At 43.2% G+C, this 27,859-nt stretch overlaps 3 protein-coding genes across 3 annotated transcripts in view; all 3 read left to right on the top strand.

Annotated features, from left to right (window-relative positions):
- Positions 1-27,859, top strand: part of LOC140366860 (uncharacterized) — a 195,683-nt gene that overhangs the window by 37,584 nt on the left and 130,240 nt on the right. The gene's annotated exons all lie outside the window — the stretch shown is intronic.
- LOC140367128 (uncharacterized) overlaps positions 1-27,859 on the top strand; it is a 142,407-nt gene that overhangs the window by 37,598 nt on the left and 76,950 nt on the right. Inside the window, exon 2 of the mRNA XM_072453469.1 lies at positions 15,755-16,897. Within this exon, the coding sequence (XP_072309570.1) occupies positions 15,776-16,897 (1,122 nt within the window). The 5' untranslated portion in view covers positions 15,755-15,775. The remainder of the gene's footprint in view (positions 1-15,754; positions 16,898-27,859) is intronic.
- On the top strand, positions 558-1,410 carry LOC140367127 (uncharacterized). Its single transcript, XM_072453468.1, has one exon. It carries the CDS (start codon positions 568-570, stop codon positions 1,408-1,410), a length of 843 nt encoding a protein of 280 aa, XP_072309569.1. The 5' UTR covers positions 558-567.

Here is a 27,859-nt window from a genome sequence, read left to right as displayed (position 1 = left end):
TTTCATAACTATTATGTTATGGGTGTTGTACAAACAGGGAAAATGGCATGATATGGGCTTTTTAAAGGTCCTAAATTTTTTTGCTGGATGTTCTTCTTTCTGTTTGCTTGTTGAGACATTAGTCACTTGCCTGTCACAAGACGGTTATAAAGTTCTCAGGTGTGAACTGTTGCCCTTTTAGTCAACTGACCCAAACTACCATTTTTAGAGCCAATTACTTTCCCAGGAATGTTGTGTAATAGAATTGCAATCCCTGCTGACCAATTTGTGCCATGACTAAAAGATATTTTGTCTCCCCAACAGTAAAGTCCTGTTCATTTCATAACTAATATAATAATCATTTCATAATTATTCTTAAGATAAGATAAGATAAGATAAGATAAGATATTCCTTTATTGTCCCACATGGGGAAATTTCATTGGTGCAACGCAGGTAGATACAGAGGTAGATACTTATTCTACCACTCTCAACGGTGATAAGGAACTGACAAAAGTTTAAGTTTTTTATTTAACACTATTATTACTTCTTTTTCTGTATTCATGTCAGATCTAAAAGCCTATCAGAAGAATGGGGTTTACCTTCGACCAGTGTGGAAAGACATGGAGGTCTGCTTTTGCACTCAAGACACAATACAGAACTCACACAGGAGAAAAGCAATACGAGTGTGACCAGTGTGGAAACTGTATTTCTCAAGCAGATGCTCTCAAGACCCACTCCAGAACTCACACTGGAGATAAACCTTACAGCTGTGATGTTTGTGAGAAGGTATTTTCCCAGTCAAGCAACTTCATTAAACACATGAGAGTCCACACTGGAGAGAAACCTTACAGCTGTGATGTTTGCGAGAAGGCATTTTCAGACTCAAGCAGCTTAATAAAACACATGAGAGTCCACACTGGAGAGAAACCTTACAGCTGTGATGTTTGTGAGAAGGCATTTTCAGACTCAAGCAGCTTAATATCACACATGAGAATCCACACTGGAGAGAAACCTTTTAAGTGTGACCAGTGTGAAAAGTCTTTTAGAACATCACCTGACCTCTCCACACATTACCGAGCCCATATAGGAGAAAAACCATACGAGTGTGACCAGTGTGGAAACAGTTTTTCTACAGCAAGTTCTCTCAAGAACCACACCAGAATCCACACTGGAGAGAAACCTTACTGCTGTGATGTTTGTGAGAAGGCATTTTCAGACTCAAGCAGCTTAATATCACACATGAGAATCCACACTGGAGAGAAACCTTACAGCTGTGATGTTTGTGAGAAGGCATTTTCCCAGTCAAGCACCTTAAGACACATGAGAGTCCACACTGGAGAGAAACCTTACAGCTGTAATATTTGTGAGAAGGCATTTTCACAGTCAGACCACTTAAGACACATGAGAGTCCACACTGTTGAAAAGCCTTAGCTTTATCAGATGCATGTGTTTTCATCAAAACACCTGCTAATGTTCATGTTTTACGATAAATGAGCTCGTCATCTGGACACTGTTTTTTTTTTTTAGAAAAACAGGACATTTCGACTCTCATCCAAGAGTCATTCTCAAGCTGCGGATCTAGTTTGAGAATGCAGTTATTTATTCTACTCTGAGCAGGCCCCGCCCACCAGGCGGAACCTACTGATGAAGGGTGTTCACAGTTTCACTTGAGATTAAACTTAACTTTTAAACTTCCATTTCTGTTCAAAGAGGGATTCTCTTTCTGAACAAAATGGCCTCTGTAGGACATATGTTTCCAAAGAGACCTTTAACAGACATGCAATGGTATTTCTTTATTTCTTTATTTATTTTTATCTTTATTATTTTCCCCTCCATCCCTTGTTGGGAAATGGGAGGTTTTGTCTGTGGGAGTTTTTGTTTATAGGAGATCTTCTACTGAGAGTGTTTTTCAGACTTCCTATGGGTGATCTGTTCTTTTCTTCTGTATCTACCTCTGTATCTACCTGCGTTGCATCAATGAAATTTCCCCATGTGGGACAATAAAGGAATATCTTATCTTATTGTAACACTGGTTAGGTGTTCTGTGGGTGCGAGTCTGCTTTGATTACAAAACAAGCCAGTCAGTGTGGGTCAAAGCCTTAAAGGCAGCTTTTATTTACAACAGAATATAAAAAGGTCTGATAAAGAGTTGGTGAGGGTCCACTTTAGCTGGGGAGGGAGAGGCATACTATAAGTGACAAAACAAACAAGATTAAAGAAAACAAACCATTACCATAACTTAACACTCAGTGCCACCATCACCAATAACTATAAATAAAATCACCCACTAAAGTGAGCCCCAATCCTCCCCGGCAACCTCAGGACAGACACCAACTACTGTTAAAACTAAGCGATATAAAACTGTATAAAAACTATATAAAAACTATATAAACGGACTATATAAACGGCAACCTGCACTTCGCCTGTAAACAATGCGGTTGCAATTGTATTAGACAGTTAAATTAGTTAGAAATAAAATATAAAATATAAAAGCGTACCTTTAAAAACACAGGACTTTAGACCCTTTAAAAAGTATTAAATATACAAATCAGTATTTTTACAAACAAGGTTAAAACATCAAAAGCAATCATCCGCTCACCAGCCACCAACATGTGCTCCAGCCTGCCCAGGATGAGGAAGTGACATTCACGACCCCTGACCTTTATGCAGTCATGTGACTAAGTCATGTGACTAAGTCACATGATTGGGCTTGCCTTGCCACATTATCTTATCTTAAAAGACATGACCTTTTCATCATTCAAGACACTGTTGCAGAAAGCATATCAAAATGTTGAATGGGTGGAAGAATGTTCCCCATCCCACATGAACCAACAACACTGTCTTCACCACACACCCCTCCCCCCCTTTGGGTCAACACCTCTGATAAAGAACACAGAGGACACCAAATGGGTCCAAGGACCTGACCCCTGTGGAGAAGTGGAATCGTCCACTGTAACAAATCCTCTTGTTCTGCTGGATGGAAACTTTCTCAGGATTAAGTCCTTAATGACTGTATTTCACATTTAAAGTGACTTAACGTTTACTGTGTGATCTAAACTTGTAACTAAATCATGCTTTAGTTTAGTTTGCCTTAAGAATTGTGTTTGAAATATGTTTATGTCATATTTAATGTACTTCCTCATGACCTGCTAATGATGTCTGTTCATTGACATTGTTGCAGTATGTTGTTATGGTTACATGTCATTTTGCTGGTTTAAGTTATATTTGTCCAAATTAGGAATATGTTTGACTGAGAGTACGCCCACTCTAGGCCACACCCCATTCACCCCAAACAAATCCAAAAAAATTTCAATGAATGATTAGGATCGGGTTTGGCAATTTTATTTTTCTGACTATTCATTGTACATTTTTAATAAAAAATATTTTGGCTAAAATATGAGAGATTCTTCAAATACTTTGAGGCTTTGTCAATCATTCACTCACCAATGCAAGTTCCTAGTTTCTAATTTTTGACCTAAGGCAAGGCAAGGCAAGTTTATTTGTAGAGCACATTTCATACACAAGGCAATTCAAAGTGCTTCACACAGCAGGAAAAATGCATTCAAATCACAAAGAAATTACAGAAACAGAAATACAATAAAATTAACTAAATTAAAAATTATCAATCCAACTGATTTTCTAAACTAATAAAATCACAAACAAAAGAGAAGAGTGCAAAGAAAAAATCCTTTCAGTCATATGCGCAGCTAAACCTTCATGTCACATGTGGTACCATCAGGAAGGATCATTTTGTTATTGTTCATCTCAAAGTTGAACTTAGCTCCTTTTGAAGCTGCTGCCTCCACAAAAAGGATGTTCTGTGGGTATCCAGGGATCAAAAGGGCGTTGGTAAGCTTGACACTGACCACTCCGCCTCTGCTGTTAGCAAGTTTGATCTGTGTGTCCCCTTTCTTCAGCATGCTGCCAGTGATCCGCGATCCATCTGCCAGCTGCATGACGTGGTTCTTTGGCCAGAACGTCTCGTTGAATCTGGTGAAAGCTCCTTCGTTGGTGATGATGTGGGCAGAGGCACCGCTGTCCACAAGTAGTCCCTCCGGCTGGGCGTTGTGAGGTTGCCATTCCGTCGCCTTGAGTAAGAAGGTCTCCTCCTCTATTCTCTGGTTGTCTCTAGCGCGAGAACTGTACTGCCCAGTGTCTTTTATGGCGGCCACCTTGTTGTTGTTGTTGTTGTTGTTGTTTTATGGCGGTTGGCATCCAATTGTTGCATTACCGCCAGACTTTATTCCTCAGACTTTTCGTAGTCCTCAGACTGTCGTAGTCCGTAAAAGTACTCCTTCCATTGCTTTGGTGTTACAAAGCCCATGAGGTCATGATATGTCTTTGTGACTAGAATAGTTGTTGTTGTTTCAGAGACCAACCGGCTTTATTCCAGGGAGACTCTTCTTCATCTTCCCCTCCTTCTTTGACGTTCGGTGCTTCCACCGTACAGCTTTATTCTTTAGGCTTCATTGTTGTTGTTGTTGTTGTTGTTTTATGGCGGTTGGCATCCAATTGTTGCATTACCGCCAGACTTTATTCCTCAGACTTTTCGTAGTCCTCAGACTCTGTCGTAGTCCGTAAAAGTACTCCTTCCATTGCTTTGGTGTTACAAAGCCCATGAGGTCATGATATGTCTTTGTGACTAGAATAGTTGTTGTTGTTTCAGAGACCAACCGGCTTTATTCCAGGGAGACTCTTCTTCATCTTCCTCTCCTTCTTTGACGTTCGGTGCTTCCACCGTACAGCTTTATTCTTTAGGCTTCATTCTATAGGCTTTAATATTTCCACTGATGTCGCTGCTTGGTAGCCGTGCGTCTACGAGACTGGACGAGGACAGGAGACCACCCCCACCCCCATCTCGTCACTCTGATCACCCTGACTCCCCAAAAGCAGACCCCCATCACTCCGACTCCCATTTAGCGCCTTTAGCCTGTTTTCTATATCTGCCCAATCAAGCTCCTTTGTTCCAAGGAATCTCCCTGCAGCTTTAGCAATGATCCTGATCCTTTCAGTTCTGCTTTGAGTCTGAGCAGCACAGTTTACAACATCCACCATAAAGAGTACAAAATCCTCTCTATCCACAACCAGGGTATTCTCATTAATTCTGGAACCTGCACACTTGGGACCTCCACTCTTGAAACCTTCACACTTCTTGGGAGCCACGCTGGCCTTTCTCATTTCGCCCTGGCTGGGAGCAGCGCTGGCTCCTCTCTCTGTATTTACAGGAGCCCTGAAGTCACGTTGTGCTTTCTTCTCTTTGTATCTACAGTCTCTTGCTTTGTGCCCAACTTTATCACAAATAAAGCATTCCCCTTTGAAGTATTTCTTCTCCTTGTAGTCTTTAAACTTTGGTTTGACAGCTCTGTAGTTTGCGGTCATTATCTCGTCGGCCCGTGGTCTGCTGCGGTAGCGTAGCGAGCACTCAAAGCTCCTCAGCCTGGCTTTGAACTCGTTGAAGGTTAAAACTTCTCTTGTCTGAGTGACTTGCACAGAAAATGGATTGTATTCGTCTGTGAGTCCCTTTAACACCATAGATACCAAGAGTGCATCACTGAGGGTCTCTTTAGCTCTGTTTAGTGCGGGCACTATCTTCTCAACACGTGCTAGATAGTCCGCTAGCTCTTCCCTATTAGCGATTAGCACATTGGTTAGCTCCGTGTAAAGCCCCACGATCCGCGGCTTTTCTTCAGACTCAAAATGCGCCTCAGTATTTCCAAACTTTTCTTTCCATCGTCTGGCGCCTCATATAGGATTAGCAAAAGTGTCTTATCATCCAAACATCCACACATTTCTGCATATGCCAGTTCATTTTTCCTACCGGCCTCCACCGCCTCTTGTGGGTTAGCCGCTGCAGTTTCCTGACCTCCGAGGATAGCGTCTTTTAGGCCAATTGTTTTCAAGTACTCTAAAAATCTTGCCTCCCAGATGTGATAGCGGGGGTTCGTCTCCGTCGAACCTCGGCGGCAGTCCGCGTCCGTGCATTGCTGTACCTGGGGTTTGCCTGGGCCCATAACCTGTTGGGTTCATTGCAGCGTTTCGCTCAGCTTGTGCACTATCTCACGTGCCATCTGACTGTGACATCTTTGCAGAATACTCAGTCTTGGTACACCAGGTATATAATGCAGGACAGGAGACACGTGTGTCGTTTTCATCGGTAGCCGCACTGTTCACTGCTCCGGTCCCGTGAGTGAAGTGAACAGGAGGTTCCGCCTTTATTAATTGAACAGAGCGTATCCCTACGCCGAACAATATAGTGCTTACATGTAGTGGAACACATTGCTCTCTAACAGTGCAAACTTGAAACTAAACATTGATTGAGAGAGTGGACTCATACAAGTACCTGGGTGTTCATCTGAACCACAAACTGGACTGGACTAACAACACAGACGTACAGGAAGAGAGGCTCACGTCTTTTGGAGTGGAAGGGCCACTCCTGAAGACCTTCTACGACTCTGTGGTGGCATCAGCTCCTGTAGGTGTGGTCTGCTGAAGCAGCAGCATCACAGAGAGGGAGAGGAAGAAGCTGGACAAAGTCATCAAGAAGTCCAGCTCCGTCCTGGGCTGCGCTTTTGACTCGGTGCAGGAGGTGGGCGACAGAAGGGTCCTGGCTAAACTCACATCTATGCTGGACCATGAGTCCCACCCTCTGCAGGACACTCTGTCCGCTCTGGAGAGCAGCTTCAGTGAGAGACTGCTCCATCCTCGCTGTGTGAAGGAGACGTTTCGCAGGTCTTTCCTTCTGCTGCTGTCAGACTTTATAACAAACACAGCTAGCCTGAACACGTGCAATACTGACTGACTTAACCATATGCAATACCATCATATTCATGTGCAATTACCATCATACTCACACGCAATTAATGTCATATTCATGTGCATATAACTAATGTGAATAAGAGTGTTTACTTTACCATTATTAGTATTATTAGTATTATTTGTCTTATGCCAGCTATTTTTATTATTATTTTATTTTTATCTTTATTTTTATTTTCTTCCCTCCATTCCCTATTAAGATATGAGAGGTCCTCTATTAAGAGTGTTTTTTTTTAAACTTCCTATAAGATATCTGTCCTTTCCCCCTTTATCTACTTGCGTTGTAACACCAATATTTCCCCATGTGTGGACAATAAAGGCATATCTTATCTTATCTTATTAATTCTGATCCTATCCATTTGTTTTTCTCCTTGAAAGAGCTGGTGAAGGCGATAAATGGGGGCGGTCCAACTGCTCCAGGAAAAGATGGGCAGATGTATGACATTTAAAAAAAACAAAAAGTAGATGTAACGCAGGACGTTCTTGCATTGATAAACAATGCGTGGGCAGAAGGGTGTGTTCCAGATACTTGGAGGCAGGCTGTGGTTATCCCCATTTTGAAACCAGGACATTTTTTCTCCCCTACAAACAGAGGAAAACTTCAGACGTCAGTCAAATTGTCTTGTTTGGCAAAAATAAACTGAGGGTGATTTGAGTCTGTCGTGTCCTTTTGTTCAAGGACACTGACAGACTGAATGCAGGTACTCTCAGATAGAAAAAGAATGCCTCGCCAGCGTGTGGGCATGCGAACGCTTTGGGAGATATCTGCAGCGCATGGACAGATTTGTATTACAAACTGATCACAAGCCCCTCGTTCCGCTTATAAACACGTACGACCTGGATGAAGCACTGGTTAGGTGTCAGAGACTTCTGATGAAGTTCAACCCAGAAGCTGTTTATGTTCCAGGAAAGCAGCTTGTTGTGGCTGACACTTTGTCTCGTAACCCCCTGCAGGACTGTACTGTGTCAGACACCGAGCAGGAAGTGAAAACTTATGTTCAGGCAATGATTGAAACAAGGCCAATTACTAAAGACAGACTAAACAAAATAAGAGAGGCCACAAGCAATGATGACATTCTGCAAACAGTGATTTGTTACACAAATAAAGGCTGGCCCTTCCGATTTGTCACGCTTGCTTCACAACCTGCTCAAATATTATACAGTTAGAGCTCTCCTGTCAGAAGTCAGAGGACTTTTAATGCACGATGACCACATTGTTATTCCCCTCTCAATGCAAAAGTCTGTACTGTCACAAATACATGCGGGTCATCAGGGACTCACAAAGTGCAGGAAAAGAGATAACATGTCAGGGTGGTGGCCAGGTGTTGGGAAAGACATTGCTGAGCTAGTCGACTCATGTGAGTTTTGCATGAGGAATAAACCAACTCAACGAAAAGAACCACAGATTACCACACCCCAAACGCAAGGTGCTTGGCAGTAAATAGCAGCTGACTGAATATTATTCACGCTACATTGAGATTTCACATTTATCTACCACAAGCAGTTACCGAGTAATTTCAAAACTAAAGTGCATGTTTGCGAGGTGGGGTATTCCACTAGAGCTAGTGACAGATAATGGTGGGACGTACAACTTCCAGCACACGACGTCCAGTCCTCACTACCCACAAGCGAACGGAGCGGCTGAGAGGAGCGTTGCCATCGCCAAGAGAATCCTGCAACAACCAGACCCACAGCTCGCCCTGCTCAACTACAGAGCTACTCCTATCACTGCAACAGGTCACAGCCCAGCTCAGCTCATGCTTGGCCGTGAGATCAGGACCACGGTGCCTGCGTTGCCCCAGCAGCTTTGTCAAACTGCAGTTGATCATAAAGCAGTAAGAGTTAAAGACCAACAGACTAAATCTGCCCACCGCTTCTTCTACTACAGGCGTCATTCAGCCAGGCCTTTGTCAACACTGCAGTCTGGCCAGAGTGTTACAGTGAAGTTGGACGAGGAGAAGGGTTGGAAAACACCAGCAAAAGTCATTGCAACAGCACCAGAGCCCAGATCCTACATTGTCCAAACTGACCAAGGAACTATTTCTCGTAGGAACAGGAGGCAAGTGCCTGAGCCAGCAACCCACGATACAGCAAAAGAGACGAGTGACTGTGACATCACTGAGCCAGGTGCTGTGCCTGCTGCCACTAATGCATCTGTGCACGGTGTTCCTAATATTCCCAGTTCAGGTTCCTCCCCAAAGAGGACCTCCACTGGTCCAGTTATTAAGCCACCTACAAGGTTTAAGGACTATGTTTGAAATTGAAATGTCGTTTGCTGTTTAAAAAACCTTTATTTAAAGTTATTGGAATGTTAAAAAAAATTATCATTGTTTTCAAAAGTTCTGTTGGTGTTTACTAAATGGCACTAAATAACACGGCTTGGACAACATTAGAATTTAGTTGAAAGTTTAATCACAATGATAATTTCTTTTGGGATTGTATACAACAGTTTCCCATGTTCACTTTGCTGTTGGGAATCAGCTAAAGAGGGAGATGTGATGTGATTTAATCTGATCATTACTATGTGCTCCACTAAAAGGCGCTACTGGTTTGTGTTGCAGCTTGTCGCTGCTTGATGACGTACGAAGAAATGCCTTTTGACCTAAGATGGACGCTGGTGACGCTGTTGCTGACTTCTGTTTAATCCTCTCAATAAAAGACATTTAAGTCGACTCCAACGGCTCCAACTCAATACAGCCGAAGGTAAGTGGAGAATGACATTGTATTTGTACAGGAATGTGTTTCATTCACTTATATCCAGCGTTTAGGACAACGTTTTAACTTGTTTGTGACGTTAGCTAGTCGGCTAACGCTACAAACCTAGAACAACAACGTAAATGAAATGAAAACTCTTTTTATCGGCTCGGCTGGATGTGAAGTGAATTACTGAGAGTGTGTTTCTACTATTATTTTACACATTTATTGCTGCTTATGAAAGATACAAGAACGTTGAAGTACTAATACGGATTAGTAATGAAAGTAAAAGTAAATCATATGTAGTCAAGAGGTGAGAAGAGTTGTATTTGAGTTGATTGTCTCCAGAGGTTCAGTTCCAGGTTGTTTTTCACTCCTTTCTTTCATGTGCTTCAGAGATGAAAAGTAAACGCATAGTTCCTTATGGAATACACTGAAGAGTAACCAAAGTAACACCCTCAGCATCGAAAGATAACAAAGTAACAGTTGAATTAAAACAATAAATCATGAGATAGAATAAAGTAAAGTGAGATAAACCAAAGTGAAAGTAGCTTCACTGAGATGAAGCCCATGACACAATTTCTTTACATCTGACCCTACTCTCACATTAAAGGTCTGTTTTTTAAGTAGTGCAAATATCAAATAAATAAAACTATTGCCCTTTATTTATATAATTTAATAATGAGTCATCGTTAATTACATCCCCAATTTTCTTGACAAAAAAGTCACGTTTTAGAAGGTTTGAGTCAAATTTCCATTCCTTCTTTGATATGGATCAACAGGAGAAAAAGTGGGTGGAGCTTGTGAACAATATTGACAGCTTCTGAACACAATAATAGTTTATGCTCGCCACATTTAAAGGTCCCATATTGATTTATTTATGTATTTGACAGGGACAATGCAGTCATACATAGTGACTAAACAAAGTTTATAGCCAGTGCTAATGTTCAACTCTCGTCCCTGGTTGAGCTTTTCTAAATCTCCCTCAGATTTAAAACACATTTCCATTATTATAAATAAATCAGTGATAAATTTAAACATCTGCACAGCTCATTCTTTCTCACTCGTGCACGTTCACTCGTTTACCTTCACTCGTTTACCTTCACTCGTTCACCTTCACTCGTTCACCTTCACTCGTTCACCTTCACTCGTGCACCTTCACTCGTGCACCTTCACTCGTGCACCTTCACTCGTGCACCTTCACTCGTGCACTTTCACTCGTGCACTTTCACTCGTGCACGTTCACTCGTGCACGTTCACTCGTTCACCTTCACTCGTGCACGTTCACTCGTTCACCTTCACTCGTGCAAGTTCACCTTCACTCGTTCACCTTCACTCGTTCACCTTCAATCGTTCACTTTCACTCGTTCACCTTCACTCGTGCACGTTCACTCGTTCACCTTCACTCGTGCAAGTTCACCTTCACTCGTTCACCTTCACTCGTTCACCTTCACTCGTTCACCTTCACTCGTGCACGTTCACTCGTGCACGTTCACTCGTGCACGTTCACTCGTGCCCTTTCACTCGTCCACCTTCACTCGTCCACCTTCACTCGTCCACCTTCACTCGTCCACCTTAACTCGTCCACCTTCACTCGTCCACCTTCACTCGTTCACCTTCACTCGTTCACCTTCACTCTTGCACCTTCACTCGTTCACGTTCACTCGTTCACCTTCACTCGTGCACGTTCACTCGTGCACGTTCACTCGTGCACGTTCACTCGTTCACCTTCACTCTTGCACCTTCACTCTTGCACCTTCACTCTTGCACCTTCACTCTTGCACCTTCACTCGTGCACCTTCACTCGTGCACCTTCACTCGTGCACCTTCACTCGTGCACCTTCACTCGTGCACCTTCACTCGTGCACCTTCACTCGTGCACCTTCACTCGTGCACCTTCACTCGTGCACCTTCACTCGTGCACGTTCACTCGTGCACCTTCACTGGTGCACGTTCACTCGTGCCCTTTCACTCGTCCACCTTCACTCGTCCACCTTCACTCGTCCACCTTCACTCGTGCACCTTCACTCGTTCACCTTCACTCGTGCACCTTCACTCGTGCACCTTCACTCGTGCACGTTCACTCGTGCACCTTCACTCGTGCACCTTCACTCGTGCACGTTCACTCGTGCACCTTCACTCGTGCACGTTCACTCGTGCACGTTCACTCGTGCACGTTCACTCGTGCACGTTCACTCGTTCACCTTCACTCGTGCACCTTCACTCGTGCACGTTCACTCGTGCACCTTCACTCGTTCACCTTCACTCGTTCACCTTCACTCGTGCACCTTCACTCGTGCACCTTCACTCGTGCACCTTCACTCGTGCACGTTCACTCAGTTTTGATTATTTTGCACTTAAGTCTGAAGGTGAAAATGTTTACCTCAAAAATGCACTCTCCCAAGAAGGAGATCATGGGTTCGATTCCTGGACCAGACCAACATCACATGATCTCTCTGGGTGGAGTCTGCATGTTCTCCCCGTGTTACTGTGGGTTCTCTCCGGGTTCTCCGGCTTCCTCCCACCGTCCAAAGACATGCATGTGTCGGGTAAAATTGGTAACTCTAAATTGGCCCTAGAGAGTGAATGGTTGTCTATGTCTCTGTGTTGGCCCTGCGACAAGTTGGCCACTGTCCAGGATGTACCCCGCCTAAGGCCCGAAGTCACTGGGATAGGCTCCAGTCACCCGCGAGAAACCTATCTCACAGTCCGGGGCTCAGATGAAGGATTGTCTCTTGTACAGCAGTAGCTGCTAAACAATCCATTATTTTTTTCAAATTTGTATAGCAATTTGATAAGTTGCATAGCAAAACACAAATATGACTAACAGTCAACATTTCCTATTTATGTAACAAGATTATTTATTTCAAATGTAAAATCTCAATAACAAATCAACTTTTAAACACTTGCAAATAAAATTTGTTGTTGGTGTTAATTCATTTGTTCAAGTCAGATGGCCTTATTTACAACTTTCTAGTCTTTATTAATTGTCTTTACACTCACAAGTTACATATCACCACAGAGTTGTCATGACGATGAGCTGTTTGTATCAGAATGACTTCTCTTACACACACAACACGTCGTGGTTTTGTACTGGACATGAGTGAGTTTGACCCCTTTGAATTCCACATCCTCGGGAGAGCGGGAGGAGCCGCCGGAAGAGTGGGAGGAGCCATGGGCGCGGAGGCTCATCAAAGCCCCTCATCGCTTAAGTGAACAGTACAAAAATGGCCGATTGTATTGGAGCTCAGAAGAGACGTAAATCTGTGCAGACGAGAGATGATGTGGGACTGCAACAAGCCCAGGCTTCATTTGATAAGATTAAATTGATTTCTATGAATGGTCCTTTTGTGATTTTTAAGGTATCGGCCGCTACGCACAGTCGGATACTTTAGGACAGCGTCACAGCTTTTGATTGGTTCAGGATAAGGGCGTGTCTGCCCGCTATGCTAAATAGGGCCGTGGGAAACACTGCTGTGGGATTTGACTGTTTTGGTTTGAGGAGCCTCTTGTAACTCTGCTGCTGCTGTTTAGTTTCTGTATAAATGTACTGAGCGGTTAAGGGACCATGTTATTATTACATTTGAAACACATTTTAAGAGAAAACGGTTTACTGTAGCTTTCACAACTTAATACATTATAATTCTTAAGAATGTGGCAATGATGAAATTGTACAGGATTTCTATCCATCATTTTGATTGCCTTGTTATAAAGTGAACTGATTTTCTTTGACTGAGGGAGCTACCTGGGCCCCTAATTTCATGCAGTATGAAATATGAGAGAATATCATAGCATGTAAAAACACATAGCGACAGTCTTTGTAAGATTTAGAACCAACTTATTTTGAGTGAGCCACTGACTAACCCCAGCCGTGCAGACTAAATCTCTGCTGCCTGCTCCGGTGTCTTGGCTGATGCATAAAAAAACATCTGCATAAAGTTGGCAGCGAACACTTGGACAGATCAAAGGCAGGTTGTTTATAAAGGGACTAAACAGTAGCGGTCCCATTATGGAACCCTGAGGTACGCCCATACTGATGTTTAGGAATAAAGATTTATTCACGGCCCTTAACACACTGTTCCCTGATGAAATGAAGCAAACTAACCCACTGCCTCAGGGGAGATGTTAAAAGATGACATTTTCCATTAAAGTAGGTGGTGATTGACCGTTTCAAAGGCTTTTCCGAGTTTGTGAGCGGGTCCAATATATGGGTGATTTTTCATAACTATTTTGTTATGGGTGTTGTACAACACTTATTATGATCAAATATACCCTTAGGGTAGACTACGAACCCGGAAAAATGTTATGATATGGGATCTTTAAAGATCCTAAATGTTTTTGTTTAATGTTTTCTTGTTCAGACATTAGTCACTTGCCTGTCACAAGACGGTTATGAAGTTATCTCAGGTGTGAACTGTTGCCCTTTTAGTGAACTGACCCAAACAACCATTTTTAGATCCAATTACTTTCCCAGAAATGTTGTGTAGGAGCATTGCGACCCCTGGTGACCAATTTGTGCCATGACTAAAACATATTTTGTCTCCCCAACATTTTTCATCAGTGGTTTTGTTGTGTGTCTCTTGAAGAAGAAAACGATGTGCTTTTGTTTTAGTCGAGTCTCTCAAACCCCTAGCATTGAGAGATGCCTGCCGTGTGGGGCGGGCTGGGGCCTCATGAGTTTGAGTCCGGCTTTCACCTGTTTGCTGCATGTCGTTCCCCAGTCTCATTCCCATTTCACGCTGCACTGTCCTGTCAAAGCCTACAAGCCAAAAATTCCTTTGGGGGAAAAAGTAAAATACAAAAGATAAAACATGACTCTCCCACTTTACACACATTCACACAAACACATGTCATTGTTTCACTGTATGTTCATTAATGTTGAACACATTTTTGCCAAATCCTTTGCTAAAATGTTGACTGTAAACATGTTTGAATAACAGAGCTTTGGGTCAGACTGGTTTGATACTGCTAGTCCTCACCCAAAGAATATGGACAGTGTAATAGGCTCTGGCCTGTGAAAATTACTCTATTTTTTTCCGTAACAACACCACTCCAAGCCTCGAAATAACAGGCCGGACACGGTCAATGACCGGCGCAAATATCAGTTTTGACCGACTCCAAAATCAAGGCTCCGGACACAATGACCGACGCAAATTTTTCGCCGTAATATATATTTTAATAGGCAAAAACAGCGCGGTGAACATGCCCAAAGCGATTCCTATGCACAAACTTGGGCGCGCTATACTACAGGCCACGATTATTGCTGTAGTTCTACAGCGGAGGAAGGCAGCGGAGCATGTGCGCGGGCATTTCCATCGCTTAAGTTTCGTTTTGACAGACATGCCACTTCGCAGTCTTCTCGCTTCTCATTGGCCGAGCGGTGTCCATGATCTAATGTCGATGAAAGCGGGCATCTGATTGGCCGCTGCGTTCGGTTGTACTCGGAAATGCCCGCTCTAATTTTGCGCCACAAGTGATATCGAGGTTGGCGGGCGTCAATCTTCTCAGTTCGCAATTCAGTATTTTTAAAGTTGTTTGCAACAAAAGCTGTAATTTTGCACATTAGGGACAATGTCAATGTGGAAGTATCCAAGGGCCCCAAGGGACCCCCGCCCCCTTTGGAGTTGTTAGCATCGGGGCAATGTATATATGTTAGTAGTTTATTTTGTAGGATTTTATATATCCCACAAGATCTCCTTGTGTCAAATGCGGTAAACAGTATTTATTTTGTATCTAAGAAACATTATTATATTGAATTAAACAGTATTAAAGATCATGATCTCTGGTTTATAGGAATTCAGTATTTGTGCTCTTCATATCAAATAACAGATAAAAGTACTTTAAATTGTTTGACATGCTAATAACCAGGTTTAAAACAACACATGTATCTTGTTCTTATGACGCCGCGATGCCGCGCGCGCTTGTGGGCCCCTGAAATTGCTGGGGGGCCCCTAACTTTTTTAAGGTAGGGCCCCCTGGCCCCTAACTTTGAAAATCTATTTCTCAGCCTGTAAATGATAACGAGACATGTTAATAAAAGTTCATTTTTCATTAATTATGTTATTCTGTTTTCCTTTCCTTGTGACCGATTCAGAATTAGCCATGACAGGTACCAAATGATCGGTACCTGTCATGTTGACGGGGACGTAAAAATAATTATTTCAAGGCTTGCCACTTAACAGTGATAAGAAATTAACCAAATAATAAAATAAGTTCTTTATTTATCACTATTTTTACCTCACGTCTTCTTTTTCTGTGTTCGAGGCAGATCTAAAAGTCCATCAGAAGAATGGGGTTCACCTGTGACCAGTGTGGAAAGACATTGAGCGCTGCTTCTGCACTCAAGAAACACTACAAAACCCACTCAGAAGAAAAGCCATACGAGTGTGATCAGTGTGGAAACAGTTTTTCTACAGCAGATGCTCTCAAAACCCACACCAGAATCCACTCTGGAGAGAAACCTTACAGCTGTGATGTTTGTGAGAAGGCATTTTTCCAGGCAGGCAACTTAAAATCACACATGAGAATCCACACTGGAGAAAAGCCTTTTAAGTGTGACCAGTGTGAAAATGCTTTTAGATCATCAAAACAGCTCTCGTTTCACTATCAAACCCACACAGGAGAAAAAACATATAAATGTGACCAGTGTGGGAAAAGTTTTTCTCACGCCGGTGCTCTCAAGATCCATTCCAGAATCCACACAGGAGAAAAGCCTTACGAGTGTGACCAGTGTGGAAAGGGTTTTTCTCAAGCAGCTGCACTCAAGACGCATTCCAGAATCCACACAGGAGAGAAACCTTACAGTTGTGATGTTTGTAAGAAGGCATATTCCCAGTCAGGCAACTTAATATCACACATGAGAATCCACACTGGAGAAAAGCCTTTTAAGTGTGACCAGTGTGAAAATGCTTTTAGAACATCAACTGAGCTCTCGCTTCACAATCAAACCCACACAGGAGAAAAAACATATAAATGTGACCAGTGTGGGAAAAGTTTTTCTCAAGCAAGTCATCTTAGGATCCACACCAGAATTCACACTGGAGAGAAACCTTACAGCTGTGATGTTTGTGAGAACGCATTCTCAGACTCAAGCAGATTAGTGTCACACATGAGAATCCACACTGGAGAAAAGCCTTTTAAGTGTGACCAGTGTGAAAAAGCTTTTAGAACATCAGCTGGGCTCTCAATTCACTATCAAACCCACACAGGAGGAAAACCATATGAGTGTGATCAGTGTGGGAATAGTTTTTCTACAGCAAGTTATCTCAAGATCCACACCAGAATCCACACTGGAGAGAAACCTTACACCTGTGATGTTTGTGAAAAGGCATTTTCAGCCTCAAGTGGCTTAATGACCCACATGAGAATCCACACTGGAGAGAAACCTTACAGCTGTGATGTTTGTGAGAAGGCATTTTCCCAGTTAAGCCACTTAATATCCCACATGAGAATCCACACTGGAGAGAAACCTTACAGCTGTGATTTTTGTGAGAAGGCATTTGCAGTGTCAGGCAACTTAATATCACACATGAGAGTCCACACTTTTGAAAAGGCTTAGCTTTATCAGATGCATGTGTTTTCATATCAAACACCTGCTAATGTTGATGTTTTACAATGAATGAGCTTTTCATCTGCACAGTTTTTTAGAAAAACAAGACGTTTCGACTCATCCAAGTGTCATTCTCAATCTGCGGATCTAGTTTGAGAATGCAGATATTTAGCCATACGAACCTAATGATGAGGGGTGTTTACAGTTTCACTTGAGATTATTCTCCTTTGTATTCTAGCTGTAAAGGGCTATCAAACCCTTTTGTTAGCTGACTCTAGCTCCCTCATCACTGAGCTTCTCCTGCCCCATGGATTCAAGAGACTATTGTATACGACAGGTATATTGAACCTCAAACTTCCATTTCTGTACAAAAAGAGGGATTCTCTTTCTGAACAAAATGGCCTCTGTAGGACATATGTGTCCAAAGAGACCTTTTAAAAGACATGACCTTTTCATCATTCAAGACACTGTTGCAGAAAGCAAAGCAAAATGTTGAACGGGTCGAAGAACGTTCCCCATCCCCCATGGACCAACAACACTGTCTTCACCACACCCCCCTCCCCCCTTTGGGTCAACACCTCTGATAAAGAACAGAGGACACCAAATGGGTCCAAGGACCTGACCCCTGTGGAGAAGTGGAATCGTCCACTGTAACAAATCCTCTTGTTCTGCTGGATGGAAACTTTCTCAGGATTAAGTCCTTAATGACTGTATTTCACATTTAAACTGACTTAACGTTTACTGTGTGATCTAAACTTGTAACTAAATCATGCTTTAGTTTAGTTTGCCTTAAGAACTGTGTTTGAAATATGTTTATGTCATATTTAATGTACTTCCTCATGATGTGCGAAAGATGTGTGTTCATTGACATTTTAGCAGTATGTTGTTATGGTTACCTGTCATTTTGCTGGTTTAAGGTATATTTGTCCAAATTAGGAATATGTTTGACTGAGAGTACGCCTACTCTAGGCCACACCCCATTCACCCCAAACTAATCCAAAATAATTCCATTTTATGATTTAGGATGGGGTTTGGCAATTTTATTTTTCTAAATATTCATTTTAATTTTTAATAAAAAATAGGAGTTTCTTCAATAACCTGGGCTTTGTCAACCATTCACTCACCAATACTAGTTCCTAGTCTGATTTTTGTTCACTGACAATGGCAATAAAAGTTTTCTGATTCTGTTTTCACACATGTAAATGGATTTTCAAGTTTGACTGTGCGTCCACGTCATCAGGAGTTAAGTTAGTCACATCTTTGATATTAAAATTAAGTTCATGTACAAGCTCCTCCAAATTCCCAACAAGATACAACTGCAATAACAGATGCACACATTTCTTGAATACTTTATAAACTAAGAGCTTTAATGTATTAACTTTCACATGTTCATTTATGTATTACTTTAGTGGTAGTGTTGAGATAATTATATTGTGTGATGTATTTGTATTGCATCACACGCACTCACGCACGTGGACACCCGACATTTAGGGCTTGAAACAAATGGTGGTAAAACAGGTCTGGCGAGTGTCAGATTACACACATTGACATTGATTCACATAGGGGGGAGCCCTGCCCCCCCAATGTAAAAGCGCAGAGGTGAAATTGTGGAGGTGAAGGACAGACGCAATTCCATCTCTCCCTTGATCTTGTAAACTACCTGGATTATTGAACTTTATTAAATACAGAAAGAGATCTGAGTTCAGTCATCATTTGAGAACAGCCACCACAGGAACCAAAATAATCGGGGAAGAGAGGAGACCAAGAGACTGGGTGATAAAAGGTCAAGTGAGGCCTCCTCTGGAGAACAAAGGAGAATCTCCCAACAATTTGGTGCCGTGACCCGAATTCCTCGTGGCTGAAAGGGGAAATACGGAGGTAAGTAGAAAACCTTTCATAAGTCCAGGTGTTAACTTGGTGCTAGTCAAGTGTATGGAGATTATTTCATCTGTTTTAGACGTTCCCGTTGAAAAAGGACGGACGTTTATGTCTGTTGTGTTTAAGTTCCCGTTGAAAAAGGACGGTGGTTTATGCCTGGTGCGTTTAAGTTCCCGTTGAAAAAGAACGGAAGTTCATGTATTGTTCGTAAGATCCTTTGTTTGTGCTAATTCCACCAAAAACTGTAGCCAGTGGTAGACCCTGCAGAAAAGACGCTGGATACTGTTTGAATGAGTTTGAAATATATTGAGTTGATGTTAAAGAAAGGAAATACTGAATGCGTTTTTGATTTTTTATTGTTATTTGATGAAATATTGAATGTATGCAATATAGTTTTGGGAAACTGTAATTCATTTTTATGACTACATGAGCTAATAATCATTCACAAAACCCAGGAGTACACACTATACGCAACTGTAGTACATTAAAGGCGCAATGGACGAGTTTTTGGCGATTTGAGAACGCAGGCGGAAGTGCACATGCCACTCCCCCGTGCACATGCCACTCCCCCGTGCGGACTGATACAACACACACGTGCGTTTGTTAATTAGCGCGACGGATCGCATCGCATCTCTCGTCTCCCGTAGATTTCAGTCTTCTTATGAGTCATCTCGAACTGTCTTTCTCCTACTTCATTTTGTCCCGTACACTGAGGGAACTATATTATGATAGATCAATGCGCTTGAACACGCGGAAACGTGCTGCTCTCGGAGGACGAGCCACACACGGCTGCAGGTGAGCGGTAGGTGCGTTTTATGATTGATACGTGGCAGGACTAATCGGCAGTCCACGCCTCGAGGAAATAAGACTCAGATTCGGCCCAAAAAAATCGTCCATTCAACCTTTAAGAAGACAGACTTTTGTGTTGCGGTGAGTCAAAAACGCTGACTAAAGGGAACATTTGGGATTGGAAGATTGGAAAAAACAGGATAACGATGTTTAAGAAATTTAAAGTGAAAGATGAGCCAACTGAAGGTACATTGGGAGCCCTCCTTCAAGAAATGGAGGTCGAAATAAAGAAAAGATTTGCACTCAAAGAACATGCAGAAAGAACAAAAACTATGAAAAAATGGGTTAAGGAGAGACAAAAGGAGGAAGAATTTGCACTAACAATGAGCCAATGCCAGATGTGAAACAATGGAATGCACTGAGAGAAGGATTAAGACTTAGAGTAGAAAAGTGTAAAACTCAACAAGTTCAGGAGATAAAAAGGCGACAACAGCTGCTCATAAACGGACCAACACTGTGAATGAAGATCTGAGGGCTTTCAATTTTAATTTGATGTTGTTTGAGTGGGCAAAGAAGAACATGCTGAAAGACGGACGTTGGCCCTACAGTTCTGAGACATCAAACACAGATAAGAGTAAAAATGAGACAGAAATAGAGAAAATTGTAAGCCAGGATCAGGAGGGAGAAGCCAAAGAAGGGAACCAGACCTGTTGCACAGTTCCTCCTCCAAATTACAGTCAACTCATGCCCGAAACAAATTCTAATCCGTACGTAGGAGTACATGAAGCACTGAGAAATATGAATACTTCTACAACACATCCTCATGAACACACACAAATGCCAATGCTGACAATGCCACCAATAGATGTGAATATCACACCCACCGATGAAGACCAGAAGGAAAAGGACCTTGAAAGAGCCATGCTGTCTTCACACATTGATATGTTAAAACGCACCTTTGAAGCTCTCAAACCTGGCACCTATGCAACAGCAATGGCGAACCAGACCCCGTCACCATATGCGCCACCTACATCAAGCACGCCACTAGCATCATACCAGTTCACAGCGTCACCTACATCGACCACACCATTAGCATCACACCAGTTCACAGCGTCACCTACATCGACCACACCATTAGCATCACACCAGTTCACAGCGCCACCTACATCGACCACGCCATTAGCATCACACCAGTTCACAGTGCCACCTACATCGACCATGCCATAAGCATCACACCAGTTCACAGCACCACCTACATCGGCCACACCAATAGCATCATACCAGTTCACAGCGCGACCTACATCGACCACGCAATTAGCATCATACCAGTTCACAGCGCCACCTACATCGCCCACTCCATTAGCATCACACCCTTTCACAGCGCCACCTACATCGACCACGCAATTAGCATCACACCAGTTCACAGCGCCACCTACATCGACCACGCAATTAGCATCATATCAGTTCACAGCGCCACCTACACCGACCACGCTGTTAGCATTACACCAGTTCACAGCGCCACCTACATCGACCACGCCTTTAGCATCACACCAGTTCACAGCGCGACCTACATCGACCACGCCATTAGCATCACACCTTTTCACAGCGCCACCTACATCGACCACGCACTTAACATCACACTAGTTCATAGTGCCACCTACATCGACCACGCTGTTAACATTACACCTTTTCACAGCGCCACCTACATCGACCATGCCCTTAGCATCACACCAGTTCACAGCGCCACCTACATCAACCACGCCATTAGCATCACACCAGTTCACAGCGCCTTACAACCGTATGGATACACTAATGACAGCCCTCCAACACACTGAACGTGAACTACAATATTTGGAACAACGAGCTGCACAATCTCTTACACCCAGCAGTATGCTGTTAGAACATATTCATGCTGCTAAGGTAGAAAGACATCGTTTGATAACGGAGTTGAAGAAAGGACAAAACGGAAATGAGGGTACAACAAAAACAAACGTATCATTGGACATAAATTTGATTGATTTGGCCAATAACGATGCGGGGGATATACAGTGATGTGAAAACACCTCGATGCGAATCCCAGTAGAGAGTGATAATGAATCATGTCCCTCCACGCCACTATCGGAGACATATCGTAGATTCAAATTGATGATGACGAAATATATAGAGAACATCAACAAGTGAGGGATGAACTGGAGAAAGTACGACTCGAGAAGGAGGAGCTACTCCACAAACCCAGCAAGACATCAGATGCAGCAATAAGAGCAGTGGAGGCAGTAACTGAACAGCATTCATTCATGAAAAGTTTGGAGAAACAAACAACAGGCCGGGGCAGCAGAAAACAAGTGAAACCAAACTCGGGGATGGTAGCCGATTATTGGGAACAACATCCTAACAGACCCCATCGAAGCTCAAACCCCCACAAAATGGAGCTGAGGAGTAGTAAGACTTCCCTACAAATACCGACAACTGTGAGAGAAGACTCTGATGAAAGTAGTGATGACGATGACTTTACAACACAAATGCCCTTGATCACTACGACTGACAGCTCGGGAAAACCCTGTAAGGTTAAGTACACTCCATACACCATGAAGGACATGACACATGTTAAACTGACTATACCTAACCCACGGAAAGGGGGCCAGAAATGTATAAATAGTTTATTGAAAACAATGACTTTGGGGGAGATGGCGTGTGGGGACATCAGAAACATTCTGAATAATTGGTTAACTCCGACAGAACTCTTTGATTTGGAAACCAGTGCAGACATGACCGCGGTTCAAAACCATGAACCATTTGCAAAACATGCAAAACTATTTTGGGCTGCATTCAAAAACACATTTCCAGTGGACACAACTGCAACAGATTTGCAAAACACTAAGAGAAGATCCACATGACTATTATACACGAGTACTTACTATGTAGGAAGACATTACTGGAGAAAGTCCTCTCCCATTGGCCTTACACAGACTACTCACACAGAATATTGTGCACGCCCAACCCACTGATTTACGTAACCTGTTACTACAACAGTTTAACCTCTATAAGGGTTCCGACGAAGACTTTTTTAACAATTTGATACATTTTATGTCACTGCATGATCAGAAAAAGGATCAAGATGAGGAGAAAGATGAAATGATGGCAAAGACTTTGGTAAAATTACAGATAAGTAAATTGATACAAGATCAGAAGAAGGGAAAGGAGGATGAACCAACAGACAAAGGGAGGGAACAAACAATGATTGAAGACGTGCAGGCATACCAAGGCCAATATCCAAGAACAAGTTATCGAAGGCCAGGTAATTATAATCACGACCCTGGAAGACCAGTTGTATGTTATCAGTGTGGAGTAATGTTACGGCAGTTTCCTGTAAACAATGATCAAGTAAAGGGTAACCAGGCAATGACTTGAAGCAGAAACGGAGTCTCTTGGTCTCTTTCAAAAGGTGGAAGTTTATTCACGTGCACAGTGGATAAACACCCTCACTCGCCCTAAGACAAGTTCGTTCTGTCCCTACCTAACTTTACAATTACAAAGTACACCTTTTATAGGCGGTAACAAACATGACATAATCACAACCCAAATCAGCTCAAAAAGAGATAGACCAGACTATCACGTCTGTGACGGTTCCAGCTATCTCTTCAGAGGTTTAATCAAGGATCATTTCCACACCGAATCAGGTCCTGACGCATTAATTGATGATTAAGAGGCGCCGGACAGTAGAAAATCAGTATAATCAGGACCCCATATTCTTATATCATCTGCACACAGGAGAACAACACAGATATTAATTCCGTGACATGTCATGGCCTAAAACAACATCAGAATGACATGACATGACCCATTTTCTCCCATTACAGTAACTGAACATATAGCAAAAACAATGTCAGTTTCCTCCAAACTATCAGAGCCAACCTCAAGGATGGTCTCGTGGGGGACACAATTCACACTCAAACATTGGGTTGATGACACAGAGACGAGTGAAAGCGCACTACAGTACATAAATGACATATTAGACTAGTGGATAATCCTACTGAGAGGACATTAAATACTTTTACAAGGGACCTTGAAGAGTTGAGCCATACCTAGAAGATGTGAAACTAGATGTGAAATTTGTATATTTTGTAAATAGAAAACTTTGAGACGTTAGATTTAAATTTGACTGGTATCTAAACCAACAGAGGATGATCAGTATGATTTCGGCCATTTATCTGCATGTAAGACCACACTATACATGACTGGTGATATCATTGTTTCTAAATTGAAGGTCCCTAGAGCTGATGTCTGGTGGTGTTGTGGACAAAATACTTTATATGTTACATTGCCTTCCAAGTGGTCAGGTACATGTGCACTTGTTTCCTTGTTGTATTCTATTGTGAGTCTTCCAGATATGCTGAAAACTGAGAAGAAGTGAGAATGAAGACTACGACGAAGAAGATGAAGAAGACCACAATATATACACCATACGATGTCATACTCTGTATTTTCATGTTTCTACATTTTTCAGGTTGATAAAAGAAGACATGCCTTATGAACAGGGGGAAGGTTTAGAATAATGTTGATTTGTATTACACATATGTAACTGAGTGCCGTAAATGCCGGACCATGTCGGCCTCGGTGAAACTGAGATAAACCCAAAAAAAGATTTTTATCTTCAAATGTGTGATTTTCATTTTTTTGCAGAATGTGCTAGTTGAAGTTATGAATAAGCCCCTGTGTGCTTCAGATAACACTATTGGTTGTCTTAAACGTATACATTAAGCTGTTAAAAATGTGGAGTTTTCGGGTCTTTTTCCTGCTCTCACCTTTTTCTAGCCAACGTATTGTTTACATTTTCCACCAATCAGCTGTGATCCGCATGGCTACAGCTGCGTGCTCCGTGTTTTCCTCTCATTACTCCAGACCGTCTGCAGAGCACAGTCTTCAGAGCTTACAGTTCCTGGACTACATTGCAACGGAACTGTTTACTCAGGTACACTTTTACTTTACTACTAAATTATTGCTTTAACGCTGTGTTTTAAGGCAGTCTCGTGATCACTTTAGAATCTTACTTGTCTGCTCCGGTGGAGCTAATGCTAAGCTAACATGTTGCTTCAGTGCACTCTGCAATACGGGCTTAATGTGACTACTTGCTGTTATCACCATGTTATCGGGTTATTTCTCGGCGTGGGTTGTGTGGGTCGTGCTTTGTGTCTGTTTTATGGTGCTAAACCGGCTGTTAGCCCCACAGCCCGGAGCTAAACGCAGCTATTCGGAGCTAAGTTGTAAGCTAAACTTTGCTATGTTATTGCTCGGTAGATACAAGGGGGGAGTTTCTGTTGAAACAAACAACTCTTTCTACTTCAGGAAGGCTCCGCCCAATGGGCTGGACTTACCACAGAATAGGATAAATATCGGAGTTCTCGACCTAAATTCTTTTATTGACAATGACTCTTGGATGAGAGTTGAAACGTCTATTTTTTCTAACTGAGTCCAGATGACTACAACTGAAGCTTTTTCTACTATGGAACACGCCTGGACGAATGAGGGATTACACCGACATATTTCCAAGAATTTGGGGCCTAAAACCTTGGATTTAGTTTGGGAACTCGAATCTGTAGCCAGGAAACTAGCAGACAACAGGAATCACTTGAGGTTCAATCTTAGATGCAGACAGAACAACATGATCCCGAAGAGCCTGCAGATCAAATCTAGCTCGGTAGATACAAGGGGGGAGTTTCTGTTGAAACAAACAACTCTTTCTACTTCAGGAAGGCTCCGCCCAATGGGCTGGACTTACCACAGAATAGGATAAATATCGGAGTTCTCGACCTAAATTCTTTTATTGACAATTACTCTTGGATGAGAGTCGAAACGTCTATTTTTTCTAACTGAGTCCAGATGACTACAACTGAAGCTTTTTCTACTATGGAACACGCCTGGATGAATGAGGGATTACACCGACATAATGTTATTGGGTTATTTTTCGGCGTTTTGTCTGCACAGATTATATACTTATGTAGTATTTCTTGACCCGTGGGTTGTGTGGGTCGTGCTTTGTGTGTGTTTTCATACGTCATAAGGCGCTGGTACAGCTGGCAGCCCGGTGTAAACGCTCTCTCTTCTTTCTCACACTTATTGTGCTTTATCTCCTATATTTTGTAAATATAGTTAGTATATTTTTTCTATTTTACTGTACGATAGGGACACGCGCTGGAATAGTTTTTTAATTCAACTGTTTTTGACTTTTTTCGGCTGGATTTGAGCGTTTTTCGTTGCGTTCGTTGTGTTGTTGTGACGTGAGCTAGCTCCGAGCGAGCCCACCAGCCCCCCCGCGCCCTCCGGCCGCGCTAAAGTACGGCGTGTCGTCGGTACACGTTTATGTACACGTTTATATGAAAGAGGAACTTCACGAACGATCGGGACACGCACTGGAATTGCTTTAAATTAACTTGTTTTGACTTTATTCGGCTGGATTGAGTGTTTTCTTCGTGTCGTTGCGATCTGTCTTGGCTCTGAGTCCCCCGGCTCCGGCACCGCCCCCCGGCCGGCGCCGTACCGCGTTTACACAAAGGAGGAACTCATGAAACTGCGGAGAACAGTCGTCTTACCCGGAGATCGTCACGTTATCCCGGCGGACATCCTAAGGAAAACGCAACGAGGCAGACGGGCTGGACGTAAACTCCGAGAGAAGAGATTAACAAACAGGAAGTCGGTTCCCGCCGTAATCATGGGTAACGTGAGGTCCCTTCAAAATAAAATGACGGAAATAGCGAGCCTCATGCGGTCCCAGAGGATTTATAGGGACAGCAGCGTCTTGATTTTCACAGAGACCTGGTTAACAGCAGAAATGCCAGACTCTATTGTAGGTTTGGACAATTTTCATCTGCTGCGGGCGGACAGAACGAGAGAATCCGGGAAGAAAAGAGGTGGAGGTCTGGCGGTGTGTGTGAACATGAGCTGGTCCAAACCCGAACACTGCACAGTGAGGGAGCAGCTATGTAACAAGGATATTGAACTATTGGCTATTGGCATGAGGCCATATTATCTGCCCCGGGAGTTCTCACATGTGATTTTGATCGCAGTCTATGTGGCCCCGTCTGCCAATGCTGAAAATGCTTGTGAAGCACTGCTCTCCTGCACTTGTAGGCTGCAAACACAGCATCCACAGGCTCTCTTCCTCATCTCTGGTGACTTTAACCACGCTTCTCCCTCTTCTGTTCTACCAACATACACCCAGTGTGTTACCTGCCCCACCAGAGAGAATAGAACATTGTACTTGTTTTTTGCCAACACCAAGGAGGCTTATTCTTCTTCCCCCCTCCCTCCCCTGGGCAGCTCGGACCACAACCTTGTACATCTGAGGCCTGTGTATGAACCCATCGTGCACAGGCAGCCTGTGGTGTCCCGTGAGGTGAGGATGTGGTCTGCTGAGAGCGAGGAGGCTCTGAGGGACTGCTTCAGCACCACTGTCTGGACTGAGCTTTATGACCCACATGGGGAGGACATCAACACCATCACAGAGTGCATCACGGACTACATCAACTTCTGTTTTGAGAACATTGTTCCCTCCCGGACGGTGCGGTGTTTTCCAAACAACAAGCCATGGATTAACCGTGAACTGAAGGCTCTGCTGAAGGAGAAGAAGAGAGCCGTCAGGTCAGGGAACAAGGAGGAGCTGAGGACTGTGCAGAAGGAGCTGAGGAGGAAGATCAGGCAGGCTGAGGCCGGCTACAAGAGGAGGATGGAGGAGCAGCTGCAGCAAAAGAACATTCAGGGAGTGTGGAGGAGCCTGAAAACCATCTCGGGCTTCAAAATCCCCCCTGCCCAGACAGAGGGGGATCTACAGTGGGTGAATGATTTAAATGCTCACTTCTTGAGGTTTGATCGGTCACCCGCCCCTCCCCCTGCACAGCTGCATGCTCCCTCTTCCACAGCTGGACAATGCCCTGCATCTGTTCCTCTTCGCTTATCTGCCCCGGACCATCAGCTCCCCGCTTCGCCTGGACTCACCCATCCCCCCAGCACACGGTCCCCCTGCCAACCACTGACTGTCACAGCAGCACAGGTGAGGAGTGAGCTGAAGAGGATTAAAGTGAGGAAGGCAGCAGGACCTGATGGCATCAGCCCCAGGCTCCTTAAGTCCTGCGCAGATGAACTGTGTGGAGTTATGGAGCATGT

The sequence above is a fragment of the Eucyclogobius newberryi genome, unplaced genomic scaffold (assembly GCF_026437365.1).
Source record: "Eucyclogobius newberryi isolate DKJ021-1_F unplaced genomic scaffold, fEucNew1.0.hap1 SCAF_2, whole genome shotgun sequence".
Taxonomy (NCBI): domain Eukaryota; kingdom Metazoa; phylum Chordata; class Actinopteri; order Gobiiformes; family Gobiidae; genus Eucyclogobius; species Eucyclogobius newberryi.
The sequence above is the reverse complement of the archived record's forward strand: the minus strand, read 5'-3'. Positions and strand labels throughout refer to the sequence as shown.